General features: G+C 43.8%; 6 protein-coding genes across 8 annotated transcripts; 2 read left to right on the top strand and 4 right to left on the bottom strand.

Moving 5' to 3' along the window:
* Positions 1 to 4: 4 nt before the first annotated feature.
* LOC145705429 (COP9 signalosome complex subunit 7b-like) lies at positions 5 to 1,221 on the bottom strand. The gene is made up of 4 exons (XM_081782907.1): positions 935 to 1,221; positions 674 to 882; positions 449 to 628; positions 5 to 408 (listed from the first exon to the last, which is right to left on the bottom strand). Exons 1-4 carry the CDS (start codon positions 1,201 to 1,203, stop codon positions 323 to 325), a joined length of 744 nt encoding a protein of 247 aa, XP_081639033.1. The 5' UTR covers positions 1,204 to 1,221; the 3' UTR covers positions 5 to 322.
* A 34-nt stretch (positions 1,222 to 1,255) lies between these two features.
* Positions 1,256 to 4,492, bottom strand: LOC145705413 (ATP-dependent 6-phosphofructokinase, liver type-like). Of its 3 annotated transcripts, none has more exons than XM_081782878.1 (8): positions 4,296 to 4,428; positions 3,951 to 4,020; positions 3,236 to 3,903; positions 2,139 to 3,192; positions 1,778 to 2,098; positions 1,682 to 1,734; positions 1,528 to 1,638; positions 1,256 to 1,485 (listed from the first exon to the last, which is right to left on the bottom strand). In XM_081782878.1, exons 1-8 carry the CDS (start codon positions 4,325 to 4,327, stop codon positions 1,359 to 1,361), a joined length of 2,436 nt encoding a protein of 811 aa, XP_081639004.1. In that variant the 5' UTR covers positions 4,328 to 4,428; the 3' UTR covers positions 1,256 to 1,358. The 3 variants fall into 3 exon arrangements, with proteins under 3 accessions (XP_081639004.1, XP_081639006.1, XP_081639005.1); XM_081782880.1 differs by having other exon boundaries at positions 1,257 to 1,485; positions 3,951 to 4,073; positions 4,382 to 4,492; XM_081782879.1 differs by having other exon boundaries at positions 1,257 to 1,479.
* Positions 4,493 to 4,603: 111 nt separating this feature from the next.
* Positions 4,604 to 5,873, bottom strand: LOC145705425 (uncharacterized). The gene is made up of 4 exons (XM_081782901.1): positions 5,670 to 5,873; positions 5,389 to 5,621; positions 5,098 to 5,347; positions 4,604 to 5,057 (listed from the first exon to the last, which is right to left on the bottom strand). Exons 1-4 carry the CDS (start codon positions 5,730 to 5,732, stop codon positions 4,692 to 4,694), a joined length of 912 nt encoding a protein of 303 aa, XP_081639027.1. The 5' UTR covers positions 5,733 to 5,873; the 3' UTR covers positions 4,604 to 4,691.
* On the bottom strand, positions 5,807 to 7,735 carry LOC145705421 (uncharacterized). Its single transcript, XM_081782895.1, has 3 exons — positions 6,423 to 7,735; positions 5,986 to 6,375; positions 5,807 to 5,946 (listed from the first exon to the last, which is right to left on the bottom strand). Exons 1-3 carry the CDS (start codon positions 7,276 to 7,278, stop codon positions 5,807 to 5,809), a joined length of 1,386 nt encoding a protein of 461 aa, XP_081639021.1. The 5' UTR covers positions 7,279 to 7,735.
* Positions 7,527 to 9,412, top strand: LOC145705423 (histone deacetylase 8-like). The gene is made up of 5 exons (XM_081782896.1): positions 7,527 to 7,897; positions 7,946 to 8,020; positions 8,066 to 8,140; positions 8,182 to 8,870; positions 8,917 to 9,412. Exons 1-5 carry the CDS (start codon positions 7,856 to 7,858, stop codon positions 9,302 to 9,304), a joined length of 1,269 nt encoding a protein of 422 aa, XP_081639022.1. The 5' UTR covers positions 7,527 to 7,855; the 3' UTR covers positions 9,305 to 9,412.
* A 1,302-nt stretch (positions 9,413 to 10,714) lies between these two features.
* On the top strand, positions 10,715 to 15,828 carry LOC145705410 (E3 ubiquitin-protein ligase listerin-like). Its single transcript, XM_081782874.1, is given in 6 exon segments — positions 10,715 to 11,013; positions 11,015 to 14,562; positions 14,614 to 14,945; positions 15,018 to 15,341; positions 15,384 to 15,563; positions 15,609 to 15,828. Coding segments are annotated over 6 exon segments (4,683 nt in total). The 5' UTR covers positions 10,715 to 10,851; the 3' UTR covers positions 15,746 to 15,828.
* The last annotated feature ends 2 nt before the right edge of the window (positions 15,829 to 15,830 follow it).

Raw genomic sequence — 15,830 nt, 5'->3', positions numbered from 1 at the left:
AAAAGACTTTATTTCAGTTGTTTACCAGTACTAACAGAGAAATAATTTTTTGGCAGATTTCAGATTGAAAAACAGGCATCAATTTTTATATTTACTCTGTAGCTGCTTCATGTATTTCTTCCACTGTTGCGCTGCGTCACTGACGGTTAGATCGTAGCTACGATGAAAGTCAGACTGAGTCTTCACGGTAGGGGTGTTCACTGTTGGAGGCTCCCAGCGGGTCATCTTCAATTCTGAAATTGCGCGTTCGAGTGAGAAATTAAGTGAAGAGTTCTCGAACAAAGAAGAATATTTTTTATCAGCAGTGTTTAAAATTTTGAATTCATGTTGTCATCATATTTGTGGGCTTGACTTTTGTCTTCTTCGTTCGTGGCTGATTTGAAGAGCTACTACTTCCTCCCGCCTGAGCTAAAACTAATTGAATTTTTGAAGAAAATTGGTATTTTACCGATCATTTGAAGCTTTACATATTGAAAAGTCTTATCGAGCTTGTAAATGTGATCTTCATTAGCATTGAATTGTGCGAGGTCTTTTTGATCTGCCTCGAGTTCCGCTTTCCGCATTTTATCGAGCTTGTTTTGAATTTTCTCGCACCAGGACTTCGCCTTTTCTGCGAGCTGTTCTGCTTCTATAAAAATCATTTTCAATATTTTTTCATGAAAGATCTTTTAACCTGAGAGTCGCACATCACGGGTGAGGATATTTCTGATAAAGACAGTTTGTTTTTCTTGGTCGACGTAGCCACTCATCAACCCCCGCTGGGTCACTCCGATGACGATTTGCTCGAGCTCCCAAGTGTTCCCGTGTTCGACGCCGAGTCTTTCGTATAAAAGATCGTATGGAATTTCTCCTGTATTTAGCTGTTTTCTTGCCGTCATAAGACTTTAGAAAATTATTGAAATAAAGGATTTCCTTTGTCGTTGAAAGAATCTACCTCAAAACCTTCAAATTCATTGTGCAAAGTTCATCGAGCACGAGATACTTTCCATTCTGCCTTCCTCTCACATAATCTTCCCACGTTCCGTATGCGAAGAGCTCCACCGTCTCGTAAACCATATTCCACTTGTCGTTATTATATTTCACCCTGCACTCTTTCACGCGCCTGTCGTTCAAAACCTGCGCAAAATTGACGGCTTCGGGATTCTTGATCGCGTCAAATAGGTACACTAGAATTTCATCGTCGGTCATTCCATGCGATCCCATTTTTTTCAAACTCGATATTCTTTTGAAAGAAAAAAGTCAGTTTTTGAAGCTTTGAACTGATAAGAAAACTTATATTTTTCATTGTTGGTGTAATTTTTGTTGAAGAAGCATGTTTTTGTACAGTCATTTTTAAATAAACAGGAAGAGGATAAATCTTAATCAGAGTCTTCATCGGAGTCTCCGAGCAAACGAGGGTCAAAGTTGAAGGAACCGGCGGTGTCCAACGCGCTTGGAGGACGAATTGGCATCGTCATCGGCGGCTTGCCCATTTCGCTTCTAAGACTACAGAGTCAGAAGAAAGCAGAAATCGGATAAAATTGTTACCGTCTTGGAGCGTCGATAACTTCAGTATGATAGTCGAGGTTGTGATAGTGCGCCATGATTCGCTGCATGGAAACGAGATTGATCCACCACTGCTCCTCGGATTTTTGGCGGCTGAAAAAGTAGTTGATTTTGGCATGTGAGACTTTGAAATTACCGTTTTGGAGAGTCGGAGATAGATTTTAGATCGGAGAGTTCAGTAAAGTCCATCTAAAAACTCATAACGGTTCAAAATTCTGAAATCAGATCTTACATGACGACGGTTCATGCCAACAAGGTAGGCTTTTCCTTCCGGCTTGCCGCCTTTTTCCAAGATTTCAATAATTTTCTTCGCTCCATTATGTCCACATTTAGTTCCATAAGATCTGTCGAAGGGAGAAGGCGCACCTCCTTGCTGAATATGGCCAAGAGTGATCGTTCTCACGTCGAAAACGCCCTTTCCCTCAGCGGCGTAGAGATTGTGCAAGAATTCGGTGTTGTAGTGCTTTGAAGAATTTTCATTTCGAATGACGATGCCGCGCTTGATTGGCCCTTTCATTTTTTCGATCAGGCTTCGTACGTTCTGAGAAATTTCCTGAAACAAAAATGAAAAGAGAAAAATCTGAGATCCTTACAGAAATATCTTGAGGAATTTCATTGATGTAAACGGAGTCCGCTCCAGCAGCGATTCCAGCAATAGTCGCCAAATATCCACAAAAGCCACCCATTGTTTCAACGATGAAAACTCGTCGTCGTGTTCCAGCCGCAGACGTTTTCACTTTATCCAAAGCGTCGATGATAGCATTGAGCGATGTATCTGGACCAATTGAGAATTCAGTGCCAGGGACGTTGTTTGAAATCGTCGCAGGAATCACGACGACTGGGATGGAGAGCTTTCCTTCCATCAGTTCTCTCGCTGCTGTGCAAGCTTCGTAGCCGCCAATGATCAAGAGACCATCAAGTTTGTACCCTTTGATGGCTTCGATGATCTTCGCTGTTCCGAAATTCGATGGAACTTTTCTCGACGTTCCGACACTAGTACCTCCATGAGCGGTAAAGTTTCGCACATCCCACCATTTGTACTCGTGGACATTGTTCGGCGTCAATAAACCTCCGATTCCGTCCTTGATCACTACTGGCGTTTGGTTCTGATTGATGCAAGTTCGGACGACTGCTCGGATCGCCGCATTCATGCCTCCAGCTGGCGCGCCAATGTTCACAATTCCGATTCTCTTTTTTCCAACACTGTCGAGTGGAATTGAAGGATCACGTGTTCCCAGCTCACGCCACATTTTTAAATTCCTGTTGAAAGTTCGTCCACGGAGCTCGATAGCTCGGGCGAAGTTCTTTGCCGCAATCGCTTTTCCTACTTCTTGCGTTTCAGCGACCGCCTCCATCATTGGAATTCTCACCATTTGGTTTCCTTTCAACGCGATGACTGCCGCTTCTGTTTCGTCGGTAGAATCGAGGAGCGCGAGAACGGCTTCGCAACCCATTCGCGTTCCGAGAATTCGATCGAAGGCAGATGGTCGGCCTCCACGCTGGATGTGGCCGAGGACGGTAACTCGTGTGTCTTGGTTCAAACGCTCCGTACAGATCTTTTTCACATAATCAGCTGAAATCGCGTTGCCATTTCGGTCGATTGCACCTTCTGCGACGATAATAATGTTCAATCGACTGCCGTACTCTCTGAATTAACAAATTATCATCACAAATTACAGATCGACCCTACCTAGCTCGATTCAACCGCTCACACATTTGGTTCTCCCATCCTTCTTCTGGCGGACTCTCCGGGATCAAAACCCAATCGGCGCAACAAGAAAGCGCCGCACACAACGCCAAGTATCCACAATTCCTTCCCATCACTTCCAAAACAAATGTTCGCTGATGAGAATGCGCAGTCGTCGCAATCGAATCAACACAATCGACGATTCTGTGGAGAGCCGAGTCAGCGCCAATCGTCATGTCGGTGCCGCAGAAATCATTGTCGATCGAGCCGACGATGCCGACAATGTGGAGTTTCTTGTACGTCGCTTTTTGCTCGACTGTGATTTTGTTCAAACTGTGGAGCTCTTCCACGAGGGAAGTCCATTCCTCTCGCAGTTTGTTCGCGCCGGTGAGGGAACCGTCGCCGCCGATAACGCACAAATGGGTGATCGACCGTTTGATTAAGTTCAAACACGCAGTTCTTCGACCCTCGCGTTCTTTGAATCCCATGCATCGGGCGGAGCCGATCACTGTTCCGCCAAGTTCGATGATGCCCGAGACGTCGAACCACTTTGTTCGGTGGATTTTGTCGCCGCCCTCAATCAGTCCTTGGTAGCCTTCTTGAATGACGTAGACATCCGAACCGCAGTGAATTCCCATTCGAACGACGGCGCGGACGGCAGCGTTCATGCCCTAATTCGGTCATCATTTTTACGATGATTACGTAAAACGAAACGTACCTGAGCATCGCCACCAGAGGTTAAAACACCGATTGTAATGTCTCTTCCAATATTTCTCGTCGAGGAAATACTATCGGAGGAACAAAAACATCTTCCTTTTCGGGACTCTCTGAGAGCCTCCGCCTATAATTATCCATAATTACGATGTTCCGTAATCAAAAAACAAGAAAAAATTGATATTTTTGCGCTTGCTGAGTACAACGATCAGATCAATCGACGGGGATCATTGCGCAACTCCCACGCGTTGGCATGTGCCCAAATGCGCAAGAGTGAGAAAATAACTAACGCTTCTTATGCTACAGACGCCCCTAAGGCTCTTCTTTTTATTCTTGTTCATCCCCTAACCCATGATGCGTGTGCGGAACTCGCCGAAACATGGTGTTTTCTCTCTTTCTCTCACGTTAAAAATTATGCTGTTATTTCAAACTCACTTTTGAGAAGCAATGAGCTTGGGATCGACATCGGTTAAAACGGTTTTTCGCTCAAAAACTGGTGTCGCCATTTTTTGGCGATCTTTATCAACTCCCCAAAACTGACTTATTCGGAGCATTTATGGACTCAGCGAAAACAAATTGATTTTGAGTTCTCGAGAAGAAAATTTTAAAGTAAAAATCGATAATTTTAACAGAGCGGAAACTGATTCGTATGATAAGGATGAGCTTTATTATTTTGGCAATGACTGTAAAAATAATTTAAATGAGTAATGATAATAAAATAAATGGCAGTTTCAGTTGATCGACTCTAACTGGTCTCTTCACTCGTATTTTCTTGCGGAATATCGTCGTACTCTTTGTTGTATTCTTTCAAATAGGGATCTTCCTCCTCTTCCGCTCGAAACAGCACCATCCCTTCTCGTCTTGCCGTTTCCATCATTTCCTTGTCAAACGCTTTTTGGTTTGCCTTCTTCAGCGCAAACGCGTAAACTTTTTCCAGACTTCCCATTTTCTTCCTTGAGAGAACAGGTATTGCCATCAAGAAGAACATGAAAAACGAGAAGAAGGCTCCTGACCAGAAAGCGACGTTTTCCAAGAAATCTAGACTCGATCTGAGCATTTGACCGTTGACTTCAACAAGATACATTGAAACCGTTTCCCATTTCAACTTGCACTTTAAAAAGGATTATTTACAGATAGAGAAGAAACCCTACTTTGTAAATTCCAGAGTGGGTATAATTCAGTCGCTCGATGAACAACGAGTTGTCTGGTAAAATAAAGCCAAGATACGGATCCTTCGAAAAACCGTTCATTCTTGTAAGGGAAATCGCTTTCGTCCCATCATTTGGTGAAAATTCCCAGCCGAGAGGCGCATTCATCAAGCTCTTTTTCGTTCTACTCTGGCACAAAAGTCGCAAAGAATCACCGGCTGTTACGACTTGAGTTTGCCAGAAAATGTCATGTCTACAAAAGCAAATTCATATAAATAAAAAAACGCTTCTTACTTGGTCATAAGATCAGGAATGCCGTCCGTAGCAGGAACTTCGAAGGCGTCTGATAGATGGAGAGGACATTGCATCGTGCAAGCAGCAATTTTTAACTGGCTATGGACTTTTTTGCAAGGCTCTTTTCCTCCTGGCTCGAAACAAATCGCCATTTGTTGGATTTCACCGACCAAATCGCCACACATCGAACACTTGTCTCCCTCCAACAGTTTCCATTCTTTACTTGAATCGAGCTGAAATCATTGTCAAACAAACTGACACTGCAGAATGAACAGTCTTACATCATAATCGAGCACTATATCGATCTTCTTCAGCTCCACAATGTGCAAATTAATCTCTCCCATAATATCAGTTGTTTTAATATCATCCTGCTGTCCAGTTTCCTTGATACAAAAGTATTTTCCGGCATCATAGCTCTTCAGGTTTTTATCTCAAGTTGGCGATCCATTTGGCGGATTTTAACACGTGATCTGATTGTTTCGTGATTTGGGCAATGGCACTGACGTCGGACGATGTGCTGACCTTCGCAAATTGGAACATCCGTGCCTGTAGCACTTCCTGAAAACATGTTTGAGACGGAATGGTTGAAAAAAGGACCTGAAAAGCCTATCGTCGGATTTTTGGAAGCACAGGCTCTGTATCTAACGCTCATTCGCGAACAGTCACTAGCGCAATCCGACCATTGCGACCAATTCTGCCAGATTCCCTCAGTAATCGGCTCGGCGCACGGACAGTAGCCCCAATCGTCGAATCCGCGGACATGCCTCTTGATGCCGCACCAACAACCAGACTTTGTCGATTTGTAGCCTTCTTGATGAATGCAGTACAAAGTTGAGGTCGAGAGCTTTTTCAGAAGGGGGAGTTCGTCGTTTTTCATTCTTAGCAAATTGACGTACTTCTCGGGACAGTTGTTGAGCACGGGATCGAGCGAGCAACAGTAACCATTACAGTGATCGCAGCGGCCATTGTCGTTGAAGCTTGAAAGACCTGATTTTTTTATGTATTCCGGATTTTATTGAAGATTTATTCATTACCTGAACAAAATCTGTAACACCCTTTGAATATCGACCCGGCACTCAGTTCACTATCATGTCCACTTTCCACATCGACCCAGAAAAACGCAGCGTTGTTGATTTCCGGACTCGGGGGAGGCAAATCAATGCACTGATCATACAGTTTCCCTCTGTAAACAAACGGAAAGACGCATTTAGTTGGCTTCCAAGGCTTCCCTCGCTCCGCGTTTGTCCAAATTTGAATTCCTCTCTGGTGCTTTTGGCATTGGCAATTGTCCCAAACAGTCTTTTTCTGAATAGCCGTCGCTCCTTCTTTAGGAGGAATGAAGCCTCGTTCTGTTTCGGAGGTTGGAAGTTCGTCGATTCTAGCGCCAGGTTGAGTTGCGCACCAGCAAAGCTGATTATGTCTCCCAGATGCGACACACTGATTGAATTCTCGGCCATAATTCGTGAACGGAAACTGGCATGTTAGATTTCTAGCTGTCTTTGGTTTGTGAATCTTTACATAGTGGTCGCTTGGGGGTCGATCGTCGATCATGAAGGGAGAGAGAGTGTTGGAGCCACCGTTTTTCGGTCCATAAAAAGCTGTCTTCTCCGGTTTTCGGGTGAGATTGTTGATTTCTTCCTGGGTCTTGGTGAAGTTGACGGCCCAAATAGCCCCGTGCCACTTCTTTATCTTCTTGTGACATTGACAGTCCAGCTGGATATCGGTCCCTTCGAGGCCCCAGCGATCTGTTGGGTTCTCATGCGCGTCGCAAGGAACTGTATCGTCCCAGGCGTCACCGTCTTCTTCGAAATGAAGAATCGAAGCAAAAGACAGATTGAAAAAGAGTAACAGCAGCATAAGCAGTGATTCATTCGCAGAACTAACTCTCATAATTTTACGAACGAAAGCAGAAAGCAACCCAATTTGAATTTAAATAGTCACATCTAGAAATTTTCTTCAATTTCAAATGCGATTTCTCCATATTCTCTTCCAATCTTGAATTTCTGTCCATTCCTTTTTTCTCTCGATCAGGAACCATAATGACTTTTTTTCAAACTTCGACTATTTTCTGCGCGCTCTGATTCGTCAGCAGCGGAAAGTGCCTGAAAGCATACTTCACTGTCGATTCAACTTTTCGGGAAGAGAAATTTCTTCTTGATCCTTTTATGATTTTTCAAACTAGGCTTCTAATGAATATTTGTGTTAAAACAGTTTTATCTTTCAAAAACTTTCATCTTTTGTCCAGTTAAAAATGCTTTTATTTGTGAAAATTCACTATTGATTCGAAAAATACTCAGTTTTCGTATCGATTCTCTTCGTACAAACGCCATTACCCACATAAAAAATAATAAAATTTCCCATTTTTTGAAGTTCTAACTTTCCAAAGTCACCTGACTCCGAGGATCATCTGTTCAACCAAGCGTAAAAAAGGGTTGAGCATCCTTATTTTCATTTTTCTTTACTAAAAATGGGGTTTTCAAAACTTTTACATGATATCTATCAAAATGCGGTAAGCTAGATTTTGAGTAATAGAATGGTATAAAAAGCAAATTCCAAGTACATGGATAGAGCAGAGCTGATTGAGGAGCAGATAAAGCTGTCCCCGAGTAAATCGCCGAAGAGATTCGTTCAGGTACCTCTCCCCTCTGGAATCATCCTCTAGCTGTCCGCTTTTTAGACCGGACTGATCTATCCATCCGATGCAGAGTTAGAATTGATCGATGATACAATCAAAACTAAAGATCGGTGCCAGGTAGATTTAGTATTTTATACCCTTGAGATGACTCTTTTTAGATGACATACAGTCTGATCAAATCATATGGCTTGTTGAATCGCATTTACATCCACCGAGTCGACCAATGCCCAGCCAAAACGATGTCACTGGCCCACTCAAACGAATACCTCCTTGCCCTTCAAAAATCAAAAGACGAAGAGTACGAGGAAAAATACGGGCTCGCATACGATTGTCCTCCGCGAGACAACCTTCTTGAGCGTGCTTCTCTTCTCGCTGGAACATCATTAACCGCCGCCCGGTTGTTGACCGAGAAGAAGCGAAAAATCGTACTCAACTGGTGCGGCGGCTGGCATCATGCGTTTGAAAACAAGGCCAGCGGATTTTGCTACATCAATGACATCGTCATCGCCATCAAAACCCTCCAGACTTTCAGCAAGAAAATCATGTACATTGACCTCGATCTCCACCACGGTGATGCGGTTGAAAAAGCGTTCAAGAATTCAGAAGTTCTAACGATTTCCGTTCATCATTACGCTGTCGGTTTCTTTCCTGGCACTGGTGGACCGAATGATGAAGAGAAAGCGACTTTTGCGGTGAACATTCCTTTGCCAGAATTAATCGGGGATGAAGAATGGGTTGCTTTGACAAAGTATTCGATCAAGAAAGCTTTTTCTATTTACAACCCGGATTACGTCGTCTGCCAGGCTGGAGGCGACGCTCTTTTCAATGATCCGCATAAATCGTTGAGGTAAGTCTTCGTTGTCACCACCAGAAAAAACTTCTTTCGACTTCAGGGTGACGCAGCAGGGCTATCTTGACATCATCCAATACCTCATTTCCACTTCCTGCCCTTTGATGATCCTCGGTGGCGGAGGATATAACGTTCCAGCCACAGCAAAGCTTTGGACGCGAATAACCGCAATGTGCTCGTTTCTCAAAGTCCCAGACGAAATCCCCGACGAAGATCAATTTTACTTAGAATATTTCCCAAACACCAACTTGAAAGAATCAACCACTTCCGACACTGCCAAGAAACTCCCAAATGAAGAATTTGCTGCTATTACTAAACATATTGAAGAAGTGTTCGAAAATATTTCGACTTTTTACAAACGAAAGTCGCCGATGAAGGGGCCGGGAAAACCTGCTTTTCGATCGAAACGAAGAAAACTTTGCTTTGAATAGAAAAGTAACGAATAAAACCCAACTTATTTTTGATTTTTTTTATTTCTTTGGTTTTGGTATTATGGCAAATAGGAAGATAAGAATGAATGAATTGAAATTGGTGCGTGGAATCTGAAAATAATTACGGAAGAAGATGGTTTGGAAAATTGAAAGCAGAAAAGGCAGATGCTCGATATTTTATCGTCAGTCTGGTTGGTTGAGAAGCTTAGTATTCAGGAGATCCGACAACAGGTCGACCGCCTTGGACTGGTCCTTCCTCGCTGTTGATAAGAGTCTTTGTTCCGTCAGGGTTAAGCTGGAAAGTTCGGTAGATGGTCTGCTCAGGGCGCTCAATGTAGACAGGTCGCTGGATGTAAACAGGTCGCTGGACAATGACTGGTTCTGGCGTTGGCGCTGGAGTCGTGATTTCTCGGTCAACGTAGACAATGGCTGGTTCGGGAACGACTGGGGTGGGCTCGCAAACGGGCTTGGTTCCGTGCATCATCATGTAGAACATGAGGACTTCGTTGCTGCTGTCACCGCTCATCAACATCAGAGGAAGCATCATGTTGCTGCCGATGGCGGTTTCGGGCGACTGCGATTGCATGGTCAACATGAGGATGAGAAGACTGTCATCGTCGGCGATGTTTGCATCATCAGCGAGGAGAAGGGGGAGGAGCATGTTGAAGCTGTTAGCGAAGCCCTGCTCAGTTTCCAAGCCGCCGGTCATTGAGGAAAGAAGAACCATCATGAGGAGGGCTTCGTTGGAATCGTCAGTGGTGTTGGTGTTGTCGAGGAAGTCAGGAAGGAGAAAATAAGGCATAACTTGGTCCATGCTGAGAGGATTGTCGCCCATAGTCTGGAACATGAGCATGAGCAAAAGCGAGTGGTTGGGATCTGCATTGTCCATGAGCATCATTGGCATGAGGTTCTGAATGGCCGTGTCGGTTCGAGTTGCGCAATCCTGCTGGAACATGTTCAAAGCGAGGAAGAGAGTGGAAAAGTCGGCACTGTCGTCGTTCAACATGATGAGAGGAAGAAGCGAGTCGGTTTCGAGTGGCTGGCCTCCATTTTGCATTAACATCATCATCAATAGCTGCTGGTTCTCGAAGGCAGTTCCGTTCGAATCTCTTAGCATCAAAAGTGGGAAAAGCGTGTTGAGCTGGTTATTCTGCATCTCACTCGGTTGTTGCTGCTGCATCATCAGTAGCATGAGCATCTCGTCCAAAGCCGAAGCGAAGGCGAAGAAAAGAGCAAAAACTCTCATTTTTGTGTTCTTTTGGAATTCAAAAAAGGAATTAAAACTTTTTTTGTTTTGTTTTTGAAACTGTTTCGAGTTTGATTCTGATTTCTGGCTGCCTCGTTCCAGCTTATATCTGATAGACGGTCACGCTTGAAGTGCAACACGAAGGTTCGAACCTCTTTTTACAACAGGTGCCGTAACTACTCAGGTGTAGATTAATCGCTCCGGATCAGAGTAATGTCCTAGTTCCACGTAATCAATCTACTGGAAAGAAAGACTCTTCCAAAATCGCAGCACTAGATATATTTCTTTTTAGACAGTTCAAATGGGTCGGCAGAAAGGAACCGCCGAGCGAAGCAAGTACAAAGCAGCAAGTTCTAGCGCGAATTATGAACAAAATCAAGCTGGATTCTTTACTGGCTTCGGACAAGAACAGCTCGACCAAGACCTTGATCCTCGGCTGAGAGTTGCGTTTAGAAAGAGTTCGAAAAAAAGATGCAACGACGCGAATCAAGGCTTCTGAAGAGATTCTTGGGATATTGGAGGATAAGGAAAGCGATTTGTCTGGGACGATAACTGCGATGCTGAAAGCGTGGCCTCGCTACTACTCGAAGTCAGTTTCAGATCCGGAGCCAAGAGTTAGAAGCCAAGCGCACAATGTCACTTTACGCGTTCTTCAACTTTCTGGAAAGCAATCTGCTCCTTATTTGAAGTCGATCATGCCGCCACTTATCTACGGTACGGCTGATGAGTACTCGATCTCTTCCACGACTTGCTCAAAAGGTCTTGATCTGATCTTCCCAGATAAAATTAAACAAGTCGTTTCGCACATCTCATCAGAACTGGTCATTTACTGCTCAGAAATGGTGCTCAAAAAACCGGAAAAGGGATCAATAGATTCTGAGCTCGAAGTAAATCGACTTATTTCTCAAGGTCTCCGATGCCTGGCAAGATACAACGACACTGGAAAGACGCCGCTGGATATTTCAAATTTATTCGATTCCAAGTCATTCTGGAAGCTTTCTCGCCACAAAGAAGCGAGCATCAGATCCGGTTTCTTCGAACTAGCCGTTGCAAAACTAAAAGAAGAGGACGCAACGCATATCAGTGAATGGTCAAAATCAGTTCTCTCGAGCCTGGCGGAAAATGAACCGAACTGCGTGAGGCCACTTTGGGCAGGAGTTTTGCTTTTGCTCAAGAAATCCAAAAACGACTCGAGTGTTTTTGAAGCAGTGAACTTCCTGAAAGCATTCGTCCCTGGTCTTTGGACAGTTCTCCGAGGAGGTGGTTTTGGGTGCGGAACACTCATTTATCCTCACATGCTTCCACTGATTGCAACGATTCCGTCAAATTTAACTGGAGGCCCTTTCTTTGAAAATTTCTTTGGAAACTATTTGACAGGAATGAAAGAAATCGAAGCAAAGATCGATCTGAAAGCAGCTGTTTCAGCTCTTCTGGAATGTTTACAGTACGCGCAAGTGAATCAAATTATCGAGAACTCGGCGGAAATCGTTAGCGATCTTCTGGTAGAATGCATAAATGGCGGTTCCTGTGCTCCAGTAGAAGTGGCAAAGCCTCTTTACAACTTGATGTCGCAGTGGAAAGCCAGCCAGAAAGACTTATTCAACGCATTGCTAGAATCAGTTGAGAGCTGCTTTCAATCTACAATTTCTGAGTTTGCAGAAAATCCATCCGACAAGAACGCAGCGCGGGTAAAGAAATGCGTTGAACTCATCAAACACATGGTAAATTGTGATCGACCAAGGGGAGTAGCGTTCAATAGAAATCCAGAAACAGAAAATTCAACTCCAGAAGACTCGAAAACCTCAAGACTTCAACGCGAAATGATCGATTTGGTTGGAATACTGGTTTCAAAATCTGATCGACTTGAGCCTGAATTTGCCTTGCTTCAGCTCGAAATTATCATTATACTTGCGAAAAATGCTACCAAAGATTTCAAAAACGCAATCTACAACTTCCTGTACAACGAAATCGCCGAAGAGTGCGAAGAGAATTGCCAAGGATTGAAAACAGAACTAGAAGATATTCTAGTGCGCAATCATGAGTTGGTCTCTTTGTGGCTTCTTCCTAAGTACAACTTATCCCGAAAAATAGCCGAGAAAACAGCGAAAGAAACAATCATAGAAGTAGCGACAGAAAAAGGCGAAGAAGCGGATGTAGAAGAGCCTGAGAATCATCAATTTCGATTCTCAAAGCCAAAGACCAGCATTTTCGATGGAGTCTCAAACATACTCCTTGATCTTGCTCGCGGATCCGCTTCGTCCTGCGCTTCTATTCTCGAAGAAATGGCGGCAGAACCGGAATCATTGGAGCCACTGCTCAAAGTTCTATTCGATGAAATTTCAAAAGCTACTGATGATCAAAACAGCCAGTCGATTGCCGAAAGTTTTACAATGAAACTATTCCAAAGACCGAGGAGCAGTGTCTGGCAAAAGTGCTGTGGTACGATTTTGAAATACAGTCACGTAAACTTGAAAGACAAGCTCAACTCAGAACTAGAACTTGCGCTATCCGAAGTTTCGAAACTCGATGAAATAGTGATGTTGACAGAAATCCGGCTTTACGACCCTCGGGCGGAAAACGTCGCCGTCTTACCGCAAATCGGCTCCAATCTCGCCCGAGTTATCTCGATCACTTGGGACTTCGAGGAAGCGGGATTATCAAATTTAATCAACACTGCGCATTCAAACTTGCCAGAAACCTTTGAAGTCGTCATCAGGTGCTTCGTTTACGAACTTCTCAAGTTCTTCCACACTGATGTTTCAACAATGTCTTATGCATGCTGCATGAGGGTTTTTGAACAACTAAAGTTCTTGTCGCATCAAACTCTTGACGAAGACGATAATGAGGAGCTATTCACCGTGGACGAAAACGTACTTGGATTCCTAAGAGCTGTATTTGACGATTTAACGATAGCGTTTAACATGAAAAACAATATTTCAACCAAAATCGCACCACTTTCAAAGATCTTCGGTCGCGTTTATCAATGCCCAGACGAGAATTTTGACTTGTGCGCGAAAGACTTGCTGCTTCTCCTGCTCATCGAAAAGGGACTTGCCATCCTTTCCCTCCAGTCAACACAGCTTACAAAGGAAATCTCATCGCTCGTCAGGGACTATCTCAAACCTTTTAATAATTTCTCCGTTCATTCACTAGACGCTTTCAAAGCCATTCGACTCTCGAACGAGTCTTCTGTAGAAATATTGTCTTATTTCATCTACGAAATCAATTCTTCCAGATCCTCTGCTGAATCCGAAGCATCTAAATTTATCAAAAATACCGATGGAGAATGTTTTGGGTCATCAGAAGATGAGCTCGATATTCGGGTTTCTGAAGTGCTAACAGCAGAAAATCTGGAGCTGGATTCCGTGGAAGAAAACATCGCCGTCATTGGCCGACTCTCCGACGACCCCTCAAGAGTAATTGGGGTACTAGCGCAAGTCGTTGAAAATGGAATCGAAAACTGGAAACTCGAGCAGCAACGAAATTTAGCGATGCTGCTGAATGCGGCCGTCAAATTCGCACGAAGTGATTTGACAAATGAACAGTGGGATTTCGTGCTTTGCAACATTACCAGTTGGTTGGAAAATCTCAGCTCAATGGAAGACACGTTTGGAATAGAAGCACTCTGCCTCATGAAAGAAGTTCTAGGAGTTTTGGCTACGCTGACCGAGTTTTTCAACTCTCCCGGCGCTCTTGCTGACCCAAGCTTACCGGCAGACATGCTCGATACCTGGAAAGAGTTCTTTGTCCCTCAGATTTCTGGAAGCATCCTCACCATTTTTTTCAAACTGGTTTCAAGCAGAAATGATTTTCCCGAAGTCGTTCTTTATTCGATCATGCAATCTTTGAGTGACAGTATCTCCAAAATTGGCCTTGATGAGTTGCAAAACTTTGAACCGACGCTGAAGCTGAGTGTGGACTACAGTGATGTTTTGCCGGATGAGATTAATTCTTTGATCAATCATTCCTTCAAGTTCATCACCGATGATAATTTATTCATTGCTTTGACCGGGTAAGTCCATTTTGTATAAAGTTCTTTCTTGTGAAATAACGCCCTTTTTAGCTATCACTTTTTGAAGCTCCTGATCCCTAAAATCCTCGCCCTTTACGAACAGAAAGAAAAGTCACCGGAGCCACCCCGCGTTTACGTTGAAAACTCGCTCAAGATAATTTCTCAAATCGACGGCGCAACCGATTCTAATTCAGTCAGAGCAAGCGTCCTTGCGGTTTCCATTTGCTTGGAAATTATTCAAGTGTCTGGATCGCCCAGTCATGTTCACTTTTTCTTGGACTCGGAGCATTGCTACCGGTTATTGGATCAGATTTGGCCGCTGCTGCCGGAAGAGAATATTAAACCCAAGGAAATGATGAGAATCGGAGGAGAAACTGCGATAGGTAATTAAAATGAACACTCTCGCGAGTTTCCGACTTTCACAGTTATCAAGTCCTCACACTGTCGATTTTCAGGATGCAGCGAGTACAATACTCAACAATGGTCCTTATGGGGAGTAAACGAAATCGCCCAACGTTGCCCCGGTGCCGTCCGTCTCTGGCAAAAAGGATTGACAAACAGAAGCTTACAGCGTCACATTCAGGATTACACGCAGCAAAATCTTTCCCAGCTTCTTGTCGCGAGAGAACTGAAGTCTGTAAAGGTGATTTCCGGAATCACGTGCATTCCGTACTCGAAATCGAGGAGTATTTCTGCTTCTTACACGAGGGATGATCTGGAAGTCGAAATTATGATCACGCTTCCGGTTGATTGGCCGCTCTCTCAACCTTCTATTCAAGGTATAAGAAAAGACTGAATAATATTTTACTATAAAACGGTAGGGTTGAAGTCAGTGGGCGTGAACGCTTCCGAATGGCGATTGTGGCTCTTTCAACTTGAGCAAGCGCTGGCAACAGGGGCTGGTCTCGCGTCTGGTCTGAGAAAATGGTCGCAAAACCTTCACAAGCGATTTGACGGGCTCGAAGAATGTTACATTTGCTACAGTATTATTTACGGAAAAGGTAGCCAGTGCTCACAACAAAACAACGAGAGAACAAATCTTTTAGGTCAACAATTACCGCGATTACCGTGCAGAACGTGTGGCAAGAAGTTCCACAAAGAATGTCTCTACAAGTGGTTTTCCACGAGTAACAATAGTACCTGTCCACTTTGTAGATCGCCAATGATCTTTTCACAAAAGTAGAAGTAAAAAGAGTTTCTGTCTGCCATTTCCTGTTTGTGTGACGGATATTTAATAATAAAGGAAATTTGGAATGGAAACTTTTTTG

Source organism: Oikopleura dioica, chromosome PAR (genome assembly GCF_907165135.1).
Source record: "Oikopleura dioica chromosome PAR, OKI2018_I68_1.0, whole genome shotgun sequence".
Classification (NCBI taxonomy): domain Eukaryota; kingdom Metazoa; phylum Chordata; class Appendicularia; order Copelata; family Oikopleuridae; genus Oikopleura; species Oikopleura dioica.
The sequence above is the reverse complement of the archived record's forward strand: the minus strand, read 5'-3'. Positions and strand labels throughout refer to the sequence as shown.